Raw genomic sequence first — 18,947 nt, 5'->3', positions numbered from 1 at the left:
GAGAATTTATTCTGATCAGGCATGTGGGAGGCAGGGACACAGGACTTGGTCACCAAGCAAATGCGGAAGGAGGGTGAGGGTAAGGGGACCCCAGGAGCAAAGCACGGCGACACTGAGTGTGTTGAGCCCCTGACTGAGAGGCAGAGGACAGGAAACAGCTCTGACAGGGAAGCTGGCTTTGTCTGGCTCAGGTCAGGTCTGACGGGCAGCAGGAAACAGAAGAGGAATTTCTCTTCTCACCTGCAAAAAAGGTTCATATAAAGACCGTCCCTCAGGACCCCCGCTGGCCGTCCCAGGGTGGCTTGGAAGGAGAGCCCGCCCGGCCTTCAGCGCCCAGGTGCACGACTCAACCTACAGGTCCCGCCCTCTCCCCGCCTCCGTGCTCTCCGGGGTCCATTCTGAGGGTCACCTGAGGTCGCTGAGGACGCTAGGGCTGCCACTTTGTTGCCTACCGGTGCGGCGCCGACCGGACGCCTATGTCACGGGAGGCAGAAGGGAACTGCCTGGCCTCGGCCACTGAGCCGCCCTTGCCCAGGCCCCGCGCTGTTCCCAGGGCCCGGCTCTCCCAAGGTCCGACTCTCCCGCCGGCTCCGCCGGGCTCCGCCCGGCCCCGACGCAGCTCCTCCGCCCGGCCCACCCTCCCTTCCGCCCCGCCCCGTCCCGTCCAGTTCCTCCTCCCAACCACCCGACAGTCCCGCCCTGCTCCTCCCCGGCTCCGCCTCCCTGCTATCTTACGGGTCCCACCCTGCCACTCCCCAACCGCGCCCCGCTGCCCTGCAGCTCCTCCTCCCAGCTATACCACCAGTCCCACCCAGCTCCTCCCTAGCCCGCCCTGGCTCCTACCCCAGGCTTTCCTCCAGCTCGCCCCGCTCCTCCACAGCACCTCCTGTCAGCATCCCCAGGCCCGCCATGCTCCGCCCTAGCCCTGCCCCAGCTCCTCCTCCCAGCTTTTCCCCCAACTTGCCCTACCCCTCCCCAGCCCCATCCTGCTCCTCGCAGCTACCCACCAGCCCTGCCCCGCTCGTCCCCAGCTTCTGCTAACAGCTTTCCCCGACATCGCTCTGCTCTGCCCAAGCCCGCTTGGCATCGCCACAGCTCCTCCTCCCAGCTTTCCCCCAGCCCCACACCCCGTTGGCAGCTACTTCGCCAACCTTTCCGCCAGTCCCTCCCTGCCCCTTCCCAGCTCCAACCCGCTCAACCCCAGCTCTCCTCCTACGTTTCCAGCAGCCACGCCCTACTCCTCCGCCAGTTTCGCCTTTCCAGAGTCCCCCACCCTGCCCTACAACTGCCCAGGTCCTCCTCTGCAGTGATCTCCCAGCTCTTCCCAAGGCTCCACGTCCATCTCCACCTCCCCAACTTAATCCCGCTCCTCCCCAGCACTGCCTTCCCAACTTCCTCAGCGCCACCCCGCCCAGCTCCTCCTCTCAGCTCCGCCCTGCTACTCCCCAGGTCCTCATCCCCAGTGGTCCCCCAGCTTCTCCTGTGGCTCCGCCCCAAGCTCCGTTACCCCAGCGCTCAGATCCCCCCGGCTACACCTCCTCAGGCGCACCCTGCTCTTCGCACAGCTCCTTCTCCGCAACATTCCCCCCAGCTCTGTCCTGCTCCTTCCCTGCTCCTTCCCTCTCATTGCCCGAGCTCGTACCCAACTCTTTCTCACTCGCCGCGCTCACTCCTCTTGCAGGTGCGCCCCAGCTACTCCCCCAGCCCTGCCTCACAGCTCGTCCCCCAGCTCGTTCCCACAGGTCGACCCCCACATACTCCTCCCCCTGCCCCGCCTCCCGTAGCCCCGCCCACGGAACAGCCCCCCCCCAGCTCGCCTCGCCCCGCCCCTTCTCCCCCACCCCATTTTTTTTCCTAACTTCCGGTTCCGCTCGAGCCGCCGGCGTCTACCTCCCGGTCCAGCGGGATCCTCCCCCGCGAGTCGGGGCCGGGTGAGTCCACACACGTCTCCTAGCGGCCGGGGCTTCCGAGCCTATGTGCGTGTGTACGTAGGTGCGTGTGTACGTAACTGCTTGGCTGCGTGCCTACGTGCTTGCGAACGGGCGTGTTCCGTACCTCCGTGTGCGTTACGTGGGTTCGAGCGGGCGTACGCCCCGCAAGGGAGGGGCGCCGGCGTCTGTGCGAGCCTGTCAGGTGAGGGACCGCCGACGCCTGTCACCTGTGTGCGGTCCCCGGTGCTGGGCCGCGGCGATGGCGGGAGAGCCACGACGCGGGCCGAGCGCTCTGTCCGCTCTCCGCGGCCCGCGTCGTCTCCTGGCCTGGGCGTGGGAGGCGGTCGTCCAGGCGCTGGCGGCCTCGCCGGGTCACGCGGAAGCGGACGGTCCCGCCTGGTGGCCGCATCCGGGTCAGCCAGGGGCGCCCGCGACTCGGTGCCGGGAGACCCGCCCGCCACAAAGGGAGCCAGGAAGCCCCTGCTGCTGAGGCCTGCTGGGCCCTCCGCGGGCTGGTACCTCTGTGCTGGGGTTTTCCGGGCCTTTGCGGGCGGGGGGGGGAGGGGGGGTCTGGAAGCACGCGCAGAGCTGCCCAGGCCACCCTTCCCTATCCCCTCCTCCAGCCACAGTCACACGCCCGCCATCCTTCTAAGTGCATGTACAGGCAATGGACCTGTGCACATAGAAACAGGAGCATGCTGGTCCACGAGCACCAGTCCTCCCTCACTGCGTCCCTCCCCGCCTCCCCTTGGCCACCAGGCTGTGACCTACCTGAGGTCCCAGGCTGTGCGGTGTTCCCCTGGTTACCCGTGGCACTCCTCCCAGTGGGGCCTACTCAGGATTTTATTGAGGGGAACGGGATCGTAGGGCCCCCAAATCCTCCCCCTGTGACAATGTGAGGGAGTGGTGTCATCTTTCTCCTGTTGGATAAGGGGTCTGCTAGGCTGTGAGAACAGGATCCCTTACATGAGAATTTTCTCAGCTGCTGGCTAGGGCATCATGTGATTAGCAGAACCAAACCTTGAGTGAGGTGTTTCCCATCCAATGGGCCCGCCTGACTCCCAGTGGTCCCCCATCCCTGCTGAGTAGAAAACCTGTTCTGGCACATTAGCCAGCATTGTCCTCTTGTACCTAATGACTTTTTCTTCTCCCCCCCCTCCCCACTCCAGTCCTTGTGCAGGTGAAGAAGGCCAGACAAGTGGAATAGCGTTTCCTCGTCAGACCACAAAGCAGGTACTCTGCATGGCGAGACAGGAGGGCAGCTTTACAGTTCCATCCCTCTAGGGGTTCCGCCCACACAGTTCAGTTCTCCTTGTGTCTTTGTGGCCCTGATGAGAAAAAGGTTGGCCAAGAAACTGAATGAGGCAAACCTGCAGTCCAGTTATATACCGTCGTAGAAGAAAGAGAAAGGGCCAGGCCACAGGGGGATATCCAGCCTCCCTCGTGAATAATCCGGACCCAGTGAACAGGGCGACCCTTTGTCACCCATCGGGTTGGCAAAGCTTAAGCAGAGTAACGATGCTCAGGGCCGACAATGGAGTGAGGAAGTGGACCCCTTGCCCGTGGTTGCTGGAGCATACACAGGGGAGCCTTTGTGGAAGGCGGTCTGCTGGCCTGTATCAGCATGTCAGATGTGCATGCCGTGACCCTAGCCGCCTACTAAACATGTCCTCTGCCAACGGGCGTCTGTGGTGATGTCCTCTGTAGTGGCAGAAAGTGCAAAGCAGTCTGTGCGTCTCCGTCAGTAAGGGACTAGTCAGCAAATGGTGGGACAGCCAACCACGGGATGCCACGCAGGCAGTGAAAAAGATGATAGGTGAAGATGTACAGACATGAAGGAATGTGCTGGATGTGCCCTTGATGGAGAAATCATTGTGCACCCTGTGGAGATGTCCAGGACAGAGCTTACACCTACCCCTGAATTAGCTTGCCAGGGTGGTTGTATCAGACTACCACAGACTGGGTGGCTTCAGCAACAGGAATGCATTGTCTCCCGTTTCTGGGGGCTGGAAGTCCGAGCTCAAGGCCTCGGCTGAATTTGCCTCTTCTGAGAGCTGGGAGAGAAGGTGTTCCGTCCCTCCCCGCCCCCCACCTTCTGGTGGTTTCCTGGCCATCTTTGGCATCCCATAGCTTGTAGATCTCTGCCTGTGTCTTCACATGCCTGTCTCTAAACTTCACCCTTTCATATGAACACCAGTCATACTGGGTGAGGGTCTGCCCAGCTGAGCTCATTTGAACTCAAAAGGTCTGTAGAGACCTTTCCTTTATGTATAAGGTCATGTTCTGAGGTGCTGGGGATTGAGACTTCCAACACACGAATTTGGTGGGGACATAATGCAACCCGTTAACAACCTATGAAAGCCCTGAGGGAGGGATGAACTTGGACTGTTCCGGGGATGGAAGGAAGGCCTTTGTGGCTGCAGGGTGCTGAGTAGAGGGGTGAAGGGAGCAGACAGCGGGGTGGGGGGTTGGGGGGCAGATCACGTGGGGCCTTTAGGCCCTGGCGAGAAGTGTGGATCTGTCCTGGACGGGACAGGAGGCCCCTAGAAGGTTTTGGCAGGGGAGTGACACGATGGATCACTCCTGTACCAGAACCACTCTGTCCTCGGTGCGGACCCGCCGGGAGTGCTGCGCTCCAGCGGCGAGGCAGAGGGTGATCGGGAGACTGCTCGAGAGGGCAGCGGGACCTTGGGAGACTGAGGCTGGGATTGTGGCCGTGCAGACGATGGAGATGGGTCAGGCTCTGAGTGGGTTTGGGGACCGGCGCCCACGTGATGTGAGTGCCGGGTGCAGGAAAGGGAGCGCAGCGGCTGCTAGGTCAGGGGGACTGGAACAACAGATTGGTGGTGAAACCACTTGCCGAGGTGGAACGGAAGCGGATTTGGGGTGGCGGTGGTTGGGGACCTGGGGCTGCTGGCTGTGGAGGGTTGAGACGAAGCGGGCATGGCCTGTGTGAACGGGGGCAGAGCGGGCGAGCGTGCGATGTGCAAGCCTGAGAAGAAGGGAACGAGAGGTGGTCGACCGCGTCCGGGCTGTCCGGCCACGAGTTAGAGATGAGGACGAGACAGGCGGGTCAAGGGTGTGTTCGTGGAAGGTGGGGTGCGGTGCATGGCGAGGAAGTAGAGGCTGCGAGTGTAGACGGCTGTTCTGGGGGGACCTCTGCTATGCACAGGTTTGGAGAAGGCCGCCGCAGGAGTTGGAGGCCTGTGTGGGCCCCGGGGCGGGGGGGGGGAGTCTTTGTCCCTGCGGTGAGGGAGACACGGGTGTGGCTCTCTGCAGACGGGACCACCTACTCACGGGGGACGGGAGGGAGGCTGCCTGAGCAGGAGCATGACCGAGCCAGGCCCCGGAGTGAGCCAGAGTGCTAGACCCCAGAGCACAGCTGAGGGCAGCTCGGCCGGAGAGACAGACGGAAGGCAGCGGGTCTGGACGTGGCGACGGGCAGGACGGTGGATTGGGAAGGGGGTGAACGTGAGGCAGCTTTTGTGATCACGGGGCCTTGTCTTTGAGAGTGGATGTGTTTCCTTAAACAAGAGAATGTCATTGAGGCCAGGTTTATGTACTTGAGGAACTGGGAGCAGAGATGAGCCGGAGTAGGTGGTACTCATGGGCTCAGTGTAGAGCCCCAGGCCCGATGATGATGATGATGATGATGATGATGATGGGAGACACTGTTTGTAACTGTCCTGTTAGGTGCCATGTACTGGGCTGGGTGCCCTTGGCACCTTGTCCCCGACCCTCACAGCCACGCTGGAGACTGAGGCTCTGTGAGGTACCGGGACCCAGCTGAGGTTCAGGCCCGGGGCCCTGCTCTTCCCACTGCACAGCTCTGTCCTCCCGTGAGGAGGGGGGACCCGCCCCCCCCGCCCCGTCCAGGTGCAAGGGCGGGGGGTACATGCACTCAGATCCCCTTGCAGTCATGGGCCATCTGTCTCTTCCTCGGCACCTCCTTCTCAGATGCAGAGAGGGGTGATGGGAGCGCCACTGTACCGGGTGATTTGAGGATTGAGTCCCACGGTGTGTGGTTCGTGCCCCTCCCCTGTGCTTGGCGTAGAGACAGTGCGTGCGCCCCGGGACCAGTTGGTCCTGCTCTTGTATTTCCTTTCTCTAGGCTCAGGTCGGGGTTGGGGGTGTCTGTTGATAGTGGAGAGCAGTGGGGCAGGAAGGGGTCAGAGGAGGGTGGCACCCAAAGGGGCCGGGGCCATCTGAGATCACGGGGCGCCCCCAGCGCCGAGCTGAGGTTAGATACCAAGGATTTGTGCTCCGCCGCCCCAGGACAGGAGCCCGGGGATGTGCAGTGTGTCAGCGGTGGCAGGGCCAGGGACCCGAGTGGCTTGGCAGGAGAAGAAGCGAAGCCCAGGACTGGCCCTGTCTGTGCTGGGAGAGGGCTAGAGCCAGCTCGCTGAGTCGTTAAACCCAGGGGCCCGTCCCCCTCTGTGCTCTCCTGGGGCTCCGTGGCCTCCGTCGTAGCACTGACCACGTGCTGTCCTGGCCATGCCTTTCTCTAGCTGTCTCCACCGTCGTCCGTGAGCTCGCCCAAGACTCCATCTGATGGACAAGGAGGCCTGATCACCGGCCCCTTCCTTTGGGCCTGTCGGTTGACTGTGTAGTGATAGAAGGAAGGAGCCAGGGCTCTCGGCTGCCCCACCGTCCAGGTCAGTGGGGTCTCAGGGCAACCCGGGGGACACTGGGGAGAGGCCTTGCCCGCGGGTCACGAGCTTGGAGCGCTGGGCGTGATGCTCATTGACATTCGTGGTTCCGTGTTCCCGCAGGCCAGGGGAGGCCCCAGGAGCTGTAGGGAGATGAAGTTCGGCTGCCTCTCCTTCCGGCAGCCTTACGCGGGTTTCGTCTTAAATGGGGTCAAGACCGTGGAGACGCGTTGGCGTCCTCTGCTGAGCAGCCACCGGAACTGTACCATCGCCGTCCACATCGCCCACAGGGACTGGGAAGACGCCGCGTGGAGGACGCTGCTGGCGGAGAGGCTGGGGATGGGCCCCGCTCAGATTCAGGCCTTGCTTCGGGAAGGGGAAAAGTACGGCCGTGGCGTGATAGCTGGCAAGTGATGACAGGCCACATGCTGCTCAGACACCTCCAGGGGCTACGCGGCAGGACCTAGCTCGGGAGTTTTGTGGCTTGTTTTCTTTTGAACTGCTTGGTGTGTGAGCCGAGCAACACACCGTTCAGAGGGGCAGCAAGGGGCCGTGCGCTGGGGGTGGGGGGGGTTGCCGAGGTCCCACGACCTCAGGGGAACCCTGCGTCCGCTCTGGGCCTCAGTTCCCGTTTTTGATCTGAGAGGCAGGGACCGCTTCCGAGTCTCCACGTGGCATTTGCCTGTGGGTGTGTATGTGTACACCCGTGTGTTTGCGCACGAGTGTGTGTGCGTCTGTGTGTGCGTGCGCGTACACGCGGCAGAGACCATGGGAGGCGGAGACCGCAGGACCCGGGGTGGGTTGGGGTAACCTCCAGATTCAGGCTGTTGCCTGGCTTCGTGGGCGATGCCCCACCCCCACCGTCCCCGCATCCCGGGTAAGTTCCCTGCGCCTTCGGTGGGTCAGGTCCCCCCGCCGCACCTGCCACCTGCCGAAGTACTCGGGGACCTGATGGCCTGTTCCGCCTGGCGTCTGGAGCCCTTCTGATCTCCGCCTGCTGCCCTGAGCAGTCTGGCTGGGACCAGCCCATTGTTTGGGTGTGGTCGTTGAGGACAAGGCCCTCCGCTTCTTTCTCTCCGTCCCTCGGCCCCACCCAGAATTCCCTGAACAGAGTTTGGCACGTCGCAAATGCTCGGCCAGAGGGGCCCAGTGTACTCCGTGGCCCCTTGGTGAGACCCTCGTGGTCTCTGGTGGGTGTAGCTTTCGATAACCGTGTTCTGCAACAGGCGGGCCTCGGTTTCTGGAAGGAAAAACCAGTGCGTGCTTCTCTTTGTGCACAGGGCTTGTTGACGTTGGGGAAACGTTGCCGTGCCCAGAAGACTTAGCTCCCGATGAGGTCGTGGAACTGGAAAACCGAGCTGTGCTGACCAGCCTGAAGCAGAAGTACCTCACGGCGCTTTCGAACCCCAGGTGGTTGCTGGAGCCCATCCCCAGGAAAGGCGGAAAGGATATCTTCCAGGTAGACATCCCAGAGCACCTGCTCCCCTCGGGGCAGGAGGCCTGAGGAGCGTGCAGGGTTACGGAGAAGCCAGCTAAGTCACGACCCGTGAGCTGACCGTCGTGCCGCAGGCGGGGACCGCAGCTCTGGTCTGGCTGGGCCCTGCCGCGGAGAGCGCTGCCGCTGCGTGCTGTTCGTGGACACAGATTTCTCCGCTCCCGCGCGGGGGACGGGCCGGCGGGACTTTCCTTGTGAGCTGCCCGTCTGGGCTCCTCGACAGGCTCGAGGACCCTGAGCTTCCGGAGAAAGGGAAAGCGGCCGTAAAGGCCTCTGCACCGCGACTAATTTGGATTGCACCAAGAAATACGTTTCGGGGCGCCTGGGTGGCTCAGTCGTTACGTGTCTGCCCTTGGGTCGGGTCATGATCCCGGGGTCCTGGGATCGAGCCCCACGTCCGGCTCCCGGCTCCACGGGGAGCCTGCTTCTCCCTCTGCCCCTGCTTGTGTTCCCTCTGTGTCTCTCTCTGTGACATAAATAAAATCTTTAAAAAAAGAAATACATTTTAAGAGAACCGGTTAGTGTATCCCCCCGTCTTCGTGCTGGTCAAAAGTCGGAGAGTGAACAGCGTCCAGGGGATGTTGTGGGAAGGCTGGGAGCCGGTGCTGAAGGAAGGCTCGGGAGGGAGTGGCCAGCCACGGACGGCCCCGTTCACGGTGACGGGGACATCAGCCTGAGAAACAGAGCACCCGTCCGTCCTCGCAGATGACTCTTGCTCTGTTGTAAAAGCGTCCCTTGGCCCATGAAGTGTGCGTGTTCCACACGTGGCACGGCTGCTTCGTGTGCAAGGAGAGGATCCTAAATACAGCACTGATGGAAAAGTGGTAAGTTGTGTTGTTTATTTTGTGGGAAATCTTTTGTTGTTGGTTTTTGTGTGTTCCTTAGCCAAGGTTCTAGTGGCTGTTACCTATGAGGATGGTGGGCCACCCCCCGCCCGCACCCCCCACCCCCACCCCGCCATTGACTGGAATGGCCTGTGTCTTCTGAGCTCGACTGAAGGGGTCCTACGTCCCTGCTTTTCGGTGGGCCTCTTTGGAAGGCCCCTGGCCCCCGCACTAGAAGCACTCAGCTGCTGATCAGAAACTTGCTGGCATCACAAGGGGACCCACGAGGAAAGCCCCTCCTGTCTCAAGCTTCGTGAATGCTGGAAAGGGGGACAGCGCCAAGGTCAGGAGTGAGGCTGTTGTGTCTCCTGGCCGGCAGGCAAGGCTCAGGCGACCAGATCTTCCTGGGCCTGCCTCAACACTCCCTAGCCAGCTCCTTGGCCGAGTGGGTGAAAATGCTGCCGCTTCAAAGAAAAGAGGGCCCACGGGGGCCAAAACCGGTCCTGGGCCAAGGATGCGCAGCCTCCTCGGGTTTATCCAGTGAGGTGTGTGTAGTATCGCAAGTTAGAAAGAACACAGACTCGCCGTTGTCATTGTTTATTTACTCCTGCGGAGTTTTGCTTTTCTTTATTGAAGCCAAAAATAGAGTCAGGGCTACACAATCGTGATTTTTATCTGTCACCAGTGGCCTGTGAGCTTAGGGACCCGGGTTGTCCTTGAAGTGTTCACAGAGTGCACACTTGTAATCTGAGGAACGCTCCTGCTCCTCGTTCTCACTGGGGGCCTCGTTTGGGGACATGAACAAAAGGGCAGCCAGCAGGATGGAGTAACAGGTGTTGTACAGCGACATCACTGACTCATAATCTGGGTAGGCCGGGGGGCCAGTGGGCAGCTCCCCCACGCCGTCCCTTCCGGCAGTAGCCGGGGGCGCAAACATCACATTCCTGGAGGTGCCCTCCCCACTTGGGCCCCCCTGCTCGCTTGGGCCCCGACTTGCCATGGCGTATCTGGCTACGCTGCTCAGGGCCCAGATCCCAGAGAAGGAAAAGGCCCGGGTGCCACTGGGTCCCTGAACACTTGGGGCTTCTTTGGGGTCCGCCTGGTCCTCTTTGGTGGATTCGTTGTGATGGGTTCGTGGGGAACGTCTCGTCGCTGCTACCTGCTTCTTCCTCTTTAGAGGTGTTGCACTGCTTCCTAGCCACCCGGTGCCAGTTCTCAGGTTACCTTTTCCCCGAATATTCTCGAGCAGCACGGGCCTGTCTCGCCGGAAGTTGGAGTTGCGGTACATCTGAAACGAGATTCATCCTTTTAGTCATTGTGGAAGGAAAGAATCGCGTTCCCGGCTGCTGCCGCCGATGCCACGGCCACCGCGGCCACCACTGGCGCCACCACTACTCCCTGCCCCTCCCCCCCAGGCAGTCATAATGGCCTAGATAAGGGTCTAGTTCTACCGTGGAGGACAGGTCCTCTGAGGCTGCCTGCGAGGCTCCTCACGCCCTAGAGCCTGAGCTCACCAACGACACAGCATGCATAGGTTAAGGTGTTCACACACCTATCTGACGTTCCCTGGCTTCTGTTTAGGCACAGAGAAATATGTTAATAAAATATTAATAAGCAATTAAACCCTTTCGGGAGATCCTCCGTCTGGGCCTACTGGGAAGCTGTTGGAAGGGCAGAAAACAGGGGAGACGCAAGGACTTTCTACGTTACCATCATCCTCTTGTTCCCCGGGGCGTGAACCGAAGGGTCGTCTGGGCGTATTTTGCTGAACCCGTACAGGTTCATTAGGCGGATGAACCCCTTCAAGCTGTCAGTTTCAAAGATTCTCTCTGGGCCCCTCCGGTGAAGAATCTCCCTCTGGAAAAGGTCTTCATCGATGATCACGGTGTCGCCGTCGTCATTCCAGCGCACGGACGTGAAGGTGGTGTCCTCCACGACGCTCCAGAGCTTCCTCGGGAAGGAGAGCCCGAAAATGTTTTGTCCCACATTGGCGGCACCCAGGTTTGGGGCCTGTGGCTGTGGGTTGTCTTGGGGATCTGGATCTCGGCTCCCAGCTGGGTCCTCATGCTTCTCTAAAACCTCCCTGGAATCCAAATTTGGTTCCAGGGAGGAATTAGATGGGACCTCTGTTGCTGCCTCCCCATCACCAGGGGGAGGCAGCTTGACTTGGTCTATCTTGTCGGTACTCTGACCAGCCATGGAGCTAAGTCTAGATCGGGAGCATTTTCACCCCGAGACCACCTCACTAGACTCTCGAGTCAGAAATGCCTTCGGCCAGTACAGGGATGCCCAATATATCCTGTTCACAGAATTCTGGAGTCTTGTAGTGGGGCAACCGGGTGCCTGAGTCATCGCCCTCTTTATTTGTCATGTGATGTCACAAAGGTGACTCTGAGCTGGTCTGGAGAGGGAGCCCTGGCCAAGTGTGGGGGAGGGGAGGGGTATAGGCCCCCAGCTTCTCTCTTTTCTACAAGTATACAAAAGTATGGTTTGAGTTCCCCAGGAGGGCTCCTGTCTACAACCAGGCACATTGTTTCCCGGGGCCAGGCCCTGGATGGGTAGAGAAACCACAGCCCTAGGTCCACTCCCACTCCCTGAGGACGTGGGGGCGGGGGGGTACCTGTTGTTGGCCTCTCTGATTAGCTCAAGGGCCAGGCCCTGGTTAGCCCTGGCTTGGCTACCACCGAGTCTGCCCGGGTCAGATGGGCCCTTGGGAGACTGTATCTCTCAGAAGATGGCAGTCCCTAGCGATCTGGTTGGCCTAGTCTCAGTTGGTAGCCCCCCTCTTCTTCCTGCCCCCGCCCCCCGCACTTCCTGCTTTGGTCTCTTTCACCTGCTCCTGCTGGTTAGTTGGTCCTGCTCAGATGGGCCTGAACCAAGAGCCCTGTTTTCTTGCCCCTGGGTCAAGTTGTCCCCAGAGTAGGGCTGTGCTAGAGCACGGTGAGAGCGTTCCTCTCGTTCCTCAACCTCAGTGTTACCCACAGCACCTCAGACACACTGCTAACCCAGAGCGCCAGCACTGTCAGTGAATGGCCGCCTCCTCTGCCGAGCTCGAGGGTCTCCTGTTGAGCTCTGCTTGTCCCCAGATCTCATCCCTCACCAGATCACAGTGGGATTGTCTTTAGTTTCCATTTGTTCCCTATAGAAACTCTCCTCGTTGCCCAAGATGTGCTCACTTTGGGGACACTTGTGCTCGCCCTTTGCAAATCTCCTCCCGCGGACAGGTGGATTCAGCCTCCCCTGAGGCTGCCTCGAAAGCCCTCTCTCCTTTCTTCAGTAGAGTGGTTTGGCTTCAGCTCTCCCAGATTTCTGGCCACCCGCTTCCAAATTGGATCTCCCTTGGCACTTCCCCTTTTAATTACTTGATTTTGGGGTTCAGCACGTATTCTGTTCTGTTGAAACAAAGCATTTCACGGACCCACTCCCATGCCAGCCCTGCTCCCCTTGCCCCGAGCCCACCCCCACCCCTGACTCCTGTGTCCCTCTCCTGCCATGACCTTGATGGTAGATACCTTGAGTAATGTCATTTGCTCTGGGGTTACTTTTCAAAGGGCCTGTTTTATACAGTCTCACTCCCCAGGAAAACTCCTACTTGCTTAGCTAGACGTGACCAGAGGAAGCCAATATGCAGTATCTGAAAATAGAGGAGAGAGTCTGGGCGTGGGATGGGACAAAAACCTAAACGAAAGTCATCTTCACCATAGATGAGAGGATGGGACGGTGGTTGGAGGGATACATGTTCCCTAGCCACCTGGACAGCTTTGTTCTTAATCTTCACTCTGGTGCCGTGGAAAGGCCCCGCCTGCGAGGATCCTAGCTCCTTGAGCCAGCTCTGCCACCGAGGAGGGTCATTCGCCCTCTCTGAGGCTCAATCCTTTGTGTCTAAACAGGGAGCACCAAGAGGGTTCGAGAGAGGGTCTCCCGAGGGGACTTTCCATCCAAGGGCTGGGACCCTCGATGGAGCCCCCAGGTCTAGAATCGGGCTGGCTTCGTGGTCTTTGTGCTTCTTGACAGTTTACCAAGTGTTCATTCCAGAAGTCAGTGTGTGCTGTGGGGGCCCGCCTCGAGAGGCTAAGGATTTACACGGGAGCTTAAAAAAAGGGCCACCATTTAAAAGCCATTGGTGGCTTCTCAGAAGGGGGCTCCTAGAGTCTCTGGTTAAACAGCCCAGCTTCCTTCAGTTGCATACCTAAGAATTTTCTCCTCAGTGAGCTCTTTAAAGAATGAAAATGATATTTTGCTGTGGCCTTTGCGAGCCCCTGAGCTCTGCTGTTTACTTAGAGGGACTGGACCGTGTGGTGGGGGGGAAATGGGAGAGATGACCAGTCGGGAACCCACGGTCTGGCGCTCCACAGAGATCAGGCAGTGATGTGATTTGACTTGACTTAGGCACTCTCAGGTCGCTGACGGCTCCTCCTGCCCCGTTACAACACAGAGCTGTTTTCCAGGACACGAAAGGCCGCCCAGCTGCTGCTGGGGGGCACAGAACTTTCGGGGACCAGGTTCCCATGGTGCTGCTGCTGAGTCTGGTGCAGGACCGTTGCCTAACGTTCTTGGTCTCAGGTCGCCAAATCTCCCGCTGGGGCTCAGCATCTAGGACAGCAGGCTCATCTTGTCCCCTGAAGAGGAAATATCCACAGTGCCGTCTTCAGTGTAGTTGAAGGGCATGATGGAAATTTCAGCCTCCCTCAGCTAAGCCCCTTCTCAATCCCAGCATTTCAACCCTAGGACCTGTGGCTGCCACTCAAGACAGTCTTTCTTAGACAGCTTCCATGCTCAAGACCCTTGGAGAGAAATGACTGCTCTTCGGTGCTCCAAAGGCCCCAGAGATGACCGGGACGGGTGGCCGCCTTACACGGGGCCAAAGCCCCGGTCAGGCGACTCGGCAGAGCACAGCTGAGGGGGCTGCGAGGACAGCCACCCCGAAGGGACTCGCCACAGCTTCTGCGCAGCCCTGTGGCCATCGAGAAAGGGGCCGAGCGCGGGGCTGTGGGGCCCAAGGCCCGGAGCCTCCGCCAAGCGAGCCTGGCTCTGTGGCCTTGCCTGCCGCCCCTGCCTTCGGGCCCCCGTCCTTCAAGCCATCCGTTGCTCCCTGGGTCCCGGGAGCTGCCCCCTTCCTGGTCTCCATGCCCCGCAGGCACCGCCCTTCCTCTGCAGTTGGCTCAGGTCCCAGCTGACGGGACTTTCTCAGCCACCGCTCAGAAGGAACGCATCTGTGGCTAGACGCAAGCCCTGAGACATACATCCTGGGCCTGCCTTCTCCCGCCCCCCTGGCCCCTGCTCTCACCTTCCCAGGGCCCGCGCCCGCCAGCCCGGAAGCCCTCCGGCGCCTTTCACTCATGGTGTGTGGGGCACCAGCCGCCGCCGCCGCGGTGCCGGCCAGCACTGTTCTCTTATACACCTGGAGCTCCCGTCAGGGGCGGACCCCAAGCTGCCCCCTCCTGTGGTGCTGCCTCCCTGAGGCCCCCCTCTGGGGCCCGGGCCCCCTCAGGGCTCCCCTCCTGGGGCACCCATGTCCAGCCCAGCTCCCACGTGCAATCCCAGTCGAGATGCTCCTGTCTCCCCCCTCCAGACTAGGAAGGCAGTCCTTGAGGGCAGCAGAGACCACCATGGGAACCTGGTCCCCGAAAGTTCTGTGCCCCCCAGCAGCAGCTGGGCGGCCTTTCGTGTCCTGGAAAACAGCTCTGTGTTGTAACGGGGCAGGAGGAGCCGTCAGCGAGGACACCTGCCTCACCGTGGCCGTGCTGAGCACTCCCTGGGGTCTGGGCCATTCACTCGGGACCACGGTCCCTCGGGCAGGTATCAGGAAAGGCCCAGCCGAGGCCGTGGCAGGTGGAGTCAGGGGCCCAGGTCCCACCTGAGCAAGTGGAGCCAGGCCCTTCGGTCTGCCCTGAAGCCGTGAAGCCCCCCCACCCCTGTACGCTGGGGGGACAAGCAGCAAAGGAGGCTTCCTGGTCTGGTTGGTGTCACATTTCTGTAGCGTCCGAGGCTCAGGGGACAATGGGAAGCATGTCCTTAGAGGCTAAACATGGCCCGGGGCCGTCGAGTAAACCGTGCCTTTCTAAAGGAGCCACGTGCAAGCTTGCTTCCCAGCCAGCCTCCCTCCCTGGCTGTACGCGGCGGGGGCGGGGGGGGGGGCCGGATTCTCCCGGTTCCCAGCGGCTTGCCTTTCGGCAGTCTCTCAGACACGTCTCCTTCAGGGACCTTCTCCCCCCGGGAGCCCGGGCGTTACACTCACTCCACCACTGTCTCTCTCTGCTGTGAACTCTGAAGCTTGGAAACAGAACCCGTCTCCTGGTGCTTTCTGCCTACTGGAGCCCCTGGAAAAGGAGGACCACGTGGGAGGGAGAGGCAGCCTGCCGAGAGACAGAGACTTTGAGAGACTGGAAAAGTAGGGTTCAGGCCGTGTTCCCCAAATGAGCCAAACGGGTCCTGTGTGCGCGGGCCCCTAGGTGGTGGATTTCATCACAGCAGACTGCCTCCCGTGGGCTCCAGCGGCCCCAGCACCCGGCTCAAATTTTCTTTCATGTTGACGATTGCTTCAAACGTAGCTCAAAGCGGCAGACTCGGGGCCGTTTGGAGGCTGCCTGCTTGCCATACCCCACCAGGCCTCACCCCACGTCTGCTAAGAATACAGAAGAGAGAGCTTTGTGGTTCTCAGACCCCAAGCCAGTCCCCCGAGCTGCTGAGCTGAGCCCCCGCCCCGAGCAGGTCCTTCCCTGGCCTTTGTCCGTTAGCCCACGGGGCCGCTGTAGCAAAACGCCACAGCCTGAGCGGCTTAGGAATACGGGACATTGCTGCTCTCTCCCCTGGTGCTGGGGGTGCAAGGTGCCAGCAGGGTGCCAGCAAGGTGGAGTGAGAGCCCCCCTCCTGGTTCACAGCTGCCCCCTTCTCGCTGTGTCCTCTCCTGGCGGAAGGGGCTGGGGAACTCTCTGGAGCCGCTTTTACAAGGCGCTACTCCCATCCACGAGGCTTCCACCTTCTTGACCTAAACACCTCCCAAAGGCCCCACCTCCAAAGGCCATCATGTTTGGTGCTTAGGATTTCAACAGATGTATCTGGGGGAGGGGGGCGGAACTCACTGAGACCGTAGCACTCCCATCCTGCATCGAGCCCCCCTGACCATAAGCCCCTGGGCAGTCTCATGCTGTGAGGGGGCTCCCCTGTAATGGGACTCTGTTCAGGCGCCACCCAGGAGAGCCGCTTGTGTGTTGCTGCCTGTCCTGGTCTTGTCCTCTTCCTGGATCAGCCCCCAATCCCTGGAGCCCCCTGCAGTTTGCTCACGAGCTCTTGGGAAATCACAGGTCTGACCCTTAGAGGCTGATGTTGATCCAAGGCGAGGTGCAGGGTTTTTAGCCCAGCTCGGGGGGACGCGAACGATGGCAAGGCCAAAAAGGCTTGGGAAAGCATCTGCTCGTCACGGGGACTTGGGCAGCCGCTGTCTGGCCTGGCAGTGTCTCGACTTTCTGCAGGAAAGCCACTGACTTTGTTAGACCCCGAACTCACAAAGCCTAGTTGGCTGCCTTGAACGCTGAGCCCAAACCTGCAAGCGTGCACTGTGGGTGGGCCTGTTCAGCCTCAGCACCAGCTGTGCTGAAAGGAAATCAGGCAAAGCTCCACGAACAGATCTGGAGCTCTGGGATCCTTGCAGGTTTGGGACCCTCCCTCTGGGAGGGGAGGGGTCCAAATCTGTCCGCATATCTTGGGGGCCGTCCTGGACCGTCGCGGTCCCTTGCAGATGTGCACGATAGAGGGCCTGTTCTCTCCTGCGACCAAGGGAGACAGAGCTGCCCAGGGGCGTGGCATTTCCGACACAGACCAGTGAGTGCGCTCCTGACTCGGGATGCCCACGGGAGCCGCACGTCCCTGGAGGGCCCATCACCAGGACCGGGAGGCCTCCATGCGCTCTGCACAGATCCAACGCAGGCCCCTGTGCCTTGGACTCATCGTGCAGGCCTAGCCTGGCTAGTTGTAGTCTGCAACAAGGACTGCTTGCCTGGGCCCCTCGGCCTGCTCCTGCCGCACCCACCAGGTGGTGAGGGTATTCACTCAGCCTTCCCGGGAAGGCCTTGCTCTTTTCTCTCCCCCTCACGTGATAAGCGATCGGTATGAAAAGGGTTATGGACACCCGTTTCAAAAACTGCCAGAAATTCAGGATGTCGTCATCCTGACCACCTCTTGACCCTGATGAGTCTTTTTGGTTCCCTTCTATGGCAACGCTGGTCTGTGAAAATGCTTTAGACCCTCTTGCATAGGAGCCCTCCAGACAAGAGGGTCTGGGGGAGAAGGCGGGGGGGACGAAACAATGCAGTTTGATTCCTGAACAGACACACTCATTTTGGAACCATGGAGGAAAGACAAGCCCTACACCCGGGACGTGCGGGGCAGGGGGAGGGCTCTGTGATCCTGGTGTTTCAGAAGCGCGCCTAGAAGATTGCCCCCTCCTGAGGAACGCTCCTGTGCTGCCCCTGGAGCTGCCACAAGGCGGGCAATCGGAAAGGACAGCCGACGGCCGAGCCTGCGAGCAGCCGGACAGCAGTGTGACACAGCTGGGGTGGCTCCAGCGGCGCGGGCACCAGTCACCTCCCTTCTGCCATTCCCCACCCGGAGACAGCAGCACGTTCCACAGGGTAAGGGCCCAGTCCTACCAGGAGGCCCACCCCACTCCTGCCCGTCCCAAGCCCTGGGCTGTTCTGGGTGCTTGTGACCAAAAGGCCCGAAAGCAGAGGTTCCCAGGACCCCGTCCGCTGGTGCCCTGAACGGGCTGGAGCAGCTCACAGACAGGTACGCAACTCACTTACTAAGACCCCCGGCTGCTTGCAAACGGATGTAGCTCGGGAACAGCCAGACGCAAGAGCTGCGTGGGCCACGGGATGTGGGCAGGGGTGCGGAGAAGCTTGCATGCCCTCTGAGTGCGCCCCTCCGCCCACACCTCCATGTCACCCACCTGAAAGCTCTCTGAGCCTGTCCCTTTGGGGTTTTATGGAGGCTCCCCCACTCAATCGCCAGCCCCTCTGCCCTCCCCCATGGTCAGGGGGTGGGGGAACTGAAAGGTCCCACCCGCTAACCCCCTGGCTGGTGCACTTAGCAATCAGGCCCCCTCCCTAGGTGCTTCTCAAAGTCACCTCATGGACATAACAAAAGACACCTTCATCGCTCTCCAGGCTTTGGAATTACAAGAGGGTTTGGGGAGCTCAGAGTCAGGACTCTGGACCAAGACCAAATATATATGAGAAATGCATTTTGCTCATTGAATGACCAACCATATATCTTCATTATGAATCACATGAACATACCTACATTTCACCTATTAGGAATCCTGTTGCCGTGAACATGGGTACACAAAGCAGTTTTGAGACCCAGCTTTCAAGTCCTTAACTGTACGCTCAGAATTGGGATTGCTGGCTCATACAGTCATTTCCATTTCTAATTTTTTGAGGCCCCGTCACACTCTTTTCCACAGCAGCTGTTATCGGGTTACATTCCCACAAAAGTGTACAAGGATTCCGATTTCTGCACAGACCCTACATTGGAAAGGCAACAAAACTTTCTTCTGCTCAAACTTTTCTGATGCAGTTGAAAGGTAGCAAACACCCTTCCTTCCTGTCACAAGAGAGTGCTCTGTCTTCTCCAGGATCCAATGGCTATTCTCAGAGCAATTATCCATTTCAGACTATGCTCCGACACCCGAGGCACCCCTTCTCCAAGTAGGACCGCTGTCATACCCCAGCTTCCCGGTGACCAGCCACACAGAAGCAATCACAGGGACCAGACACGCCCAGCCGCCAGGACTCAGGGCATTTCCACTGCAGCGCTCGCCCCGGGAGCCGCACCCCCCTCACCCTGCCTCCGCTTCTTCTGCGGGTCTCAGGGCACCCCTCCCCACCTTCCTGCCAGGACTGCGGCTGCTAGACACGGTCCCCTATGGCTGGGACGTGTCCTGCTTCTCCTAGTGTCCTCACTGCTCACCCACAGGGCCTTCCAGAGAGCAGAGCTCAGCCCATGTCTGGGAATCAAGGAGCCAGTGAGCAGGGCTCCCTCTGTGCTG

At 60.2% G+C, this 18,947-nt stretch overlaps 2 protein-coding genes across 6 annotated transcripts; one reads left to right on the top strand and one right to left on the bottom strand.

Moving 5' to 3' along the window:
- Nucleotides 1-1,741: 1,741 nt before the first annotated feature.
- LOC102729426 (protein EOLA1) lies at nucleotides 1,742-8,574 on the top strand. 5 transcript variants are annotated; one of them, XM_081808141.1, is made up of 5 exons: nucleotides 1,742-1,931; nucleotides 3,101-3,164; nucleotides 6,440-6,586; nucleotides 6,704-6,986; nucleotides 7,861-8,574. In XM_081808141.1, exons 4-5 carry the CDS (start codon nucleotides 6,734-6,736, stop codon nucleotides 8,082-8,084), a joined length of 477 nt encoding a protein of 158 aa, XP_081664267.1. In that variant the 5' UTR covers nucleotides 1,742-1,931; nucleotides 3,101-3,164; nucleotides 6,440-6,586; nucleotides 6,704-6,733; the 3' UTR covers nucleotides 8,085-8,574. The 5 variants fall into 5 exon arrangements, with proteins under 5 accessions (XP_081664267.1, XP_081664271.1, XP_081664268.1 ...); XM_081808142.1 differs by having other exon boundaries at nucleotides 1,839-1,992; XM_081808143.1 differs by lacking the exon at nucleotides 1,742-1,931 and adding an exon at nucleotides 2,037-2,133.
- A 920-nt stretch (nucleotides 8,575-9,494) lies between these two features.
- Nucleotides 9,495-11,477, bottom strand: LOC115939160 (heat shock transcription factor, X-linked member 3-like). The gene is made up of 2 exons (XM_031023396.2): nucleotides 10,610-11,477; nucleotides 9,495-10,187 (listed from the first exon to the last, which is right to left on the bottom strand). The coding sequence occupies exons 1-2, from the start codon at nucleotides 11,096-11,098 to the stop codon at nucleotides 9,597-9,599; spliced, it is 1,080 nt and encodes a 359-aa protein (XP_030879256.1). The 5' UTR covers nucleotides 11,099-11,477; the 3' UTR covers nucleotides 9,495-9,596.
- Nucleotides 11,478-18,947: the final 7,470 nt, after the last annotated feature.

Source organism: Leptonychotes weddellii, chromosome X (assembly GCF_054177405.1).
Source record: "Leptonychotes weddellii isolate Sample4059 chromosome X, ASM5417740v2, whole genome shotgun sequence".
Taxonomy (NCBI): domain Eukaryota; kingdom Metazoa; phylum Chordata; class Mammalia; order Carnivora; family Phocidae; genus Leptonychotes; species Leptonychotes weddellii.
This window is presented reverse-complemented; position numbering and strand designations above follow the sequence as displayed.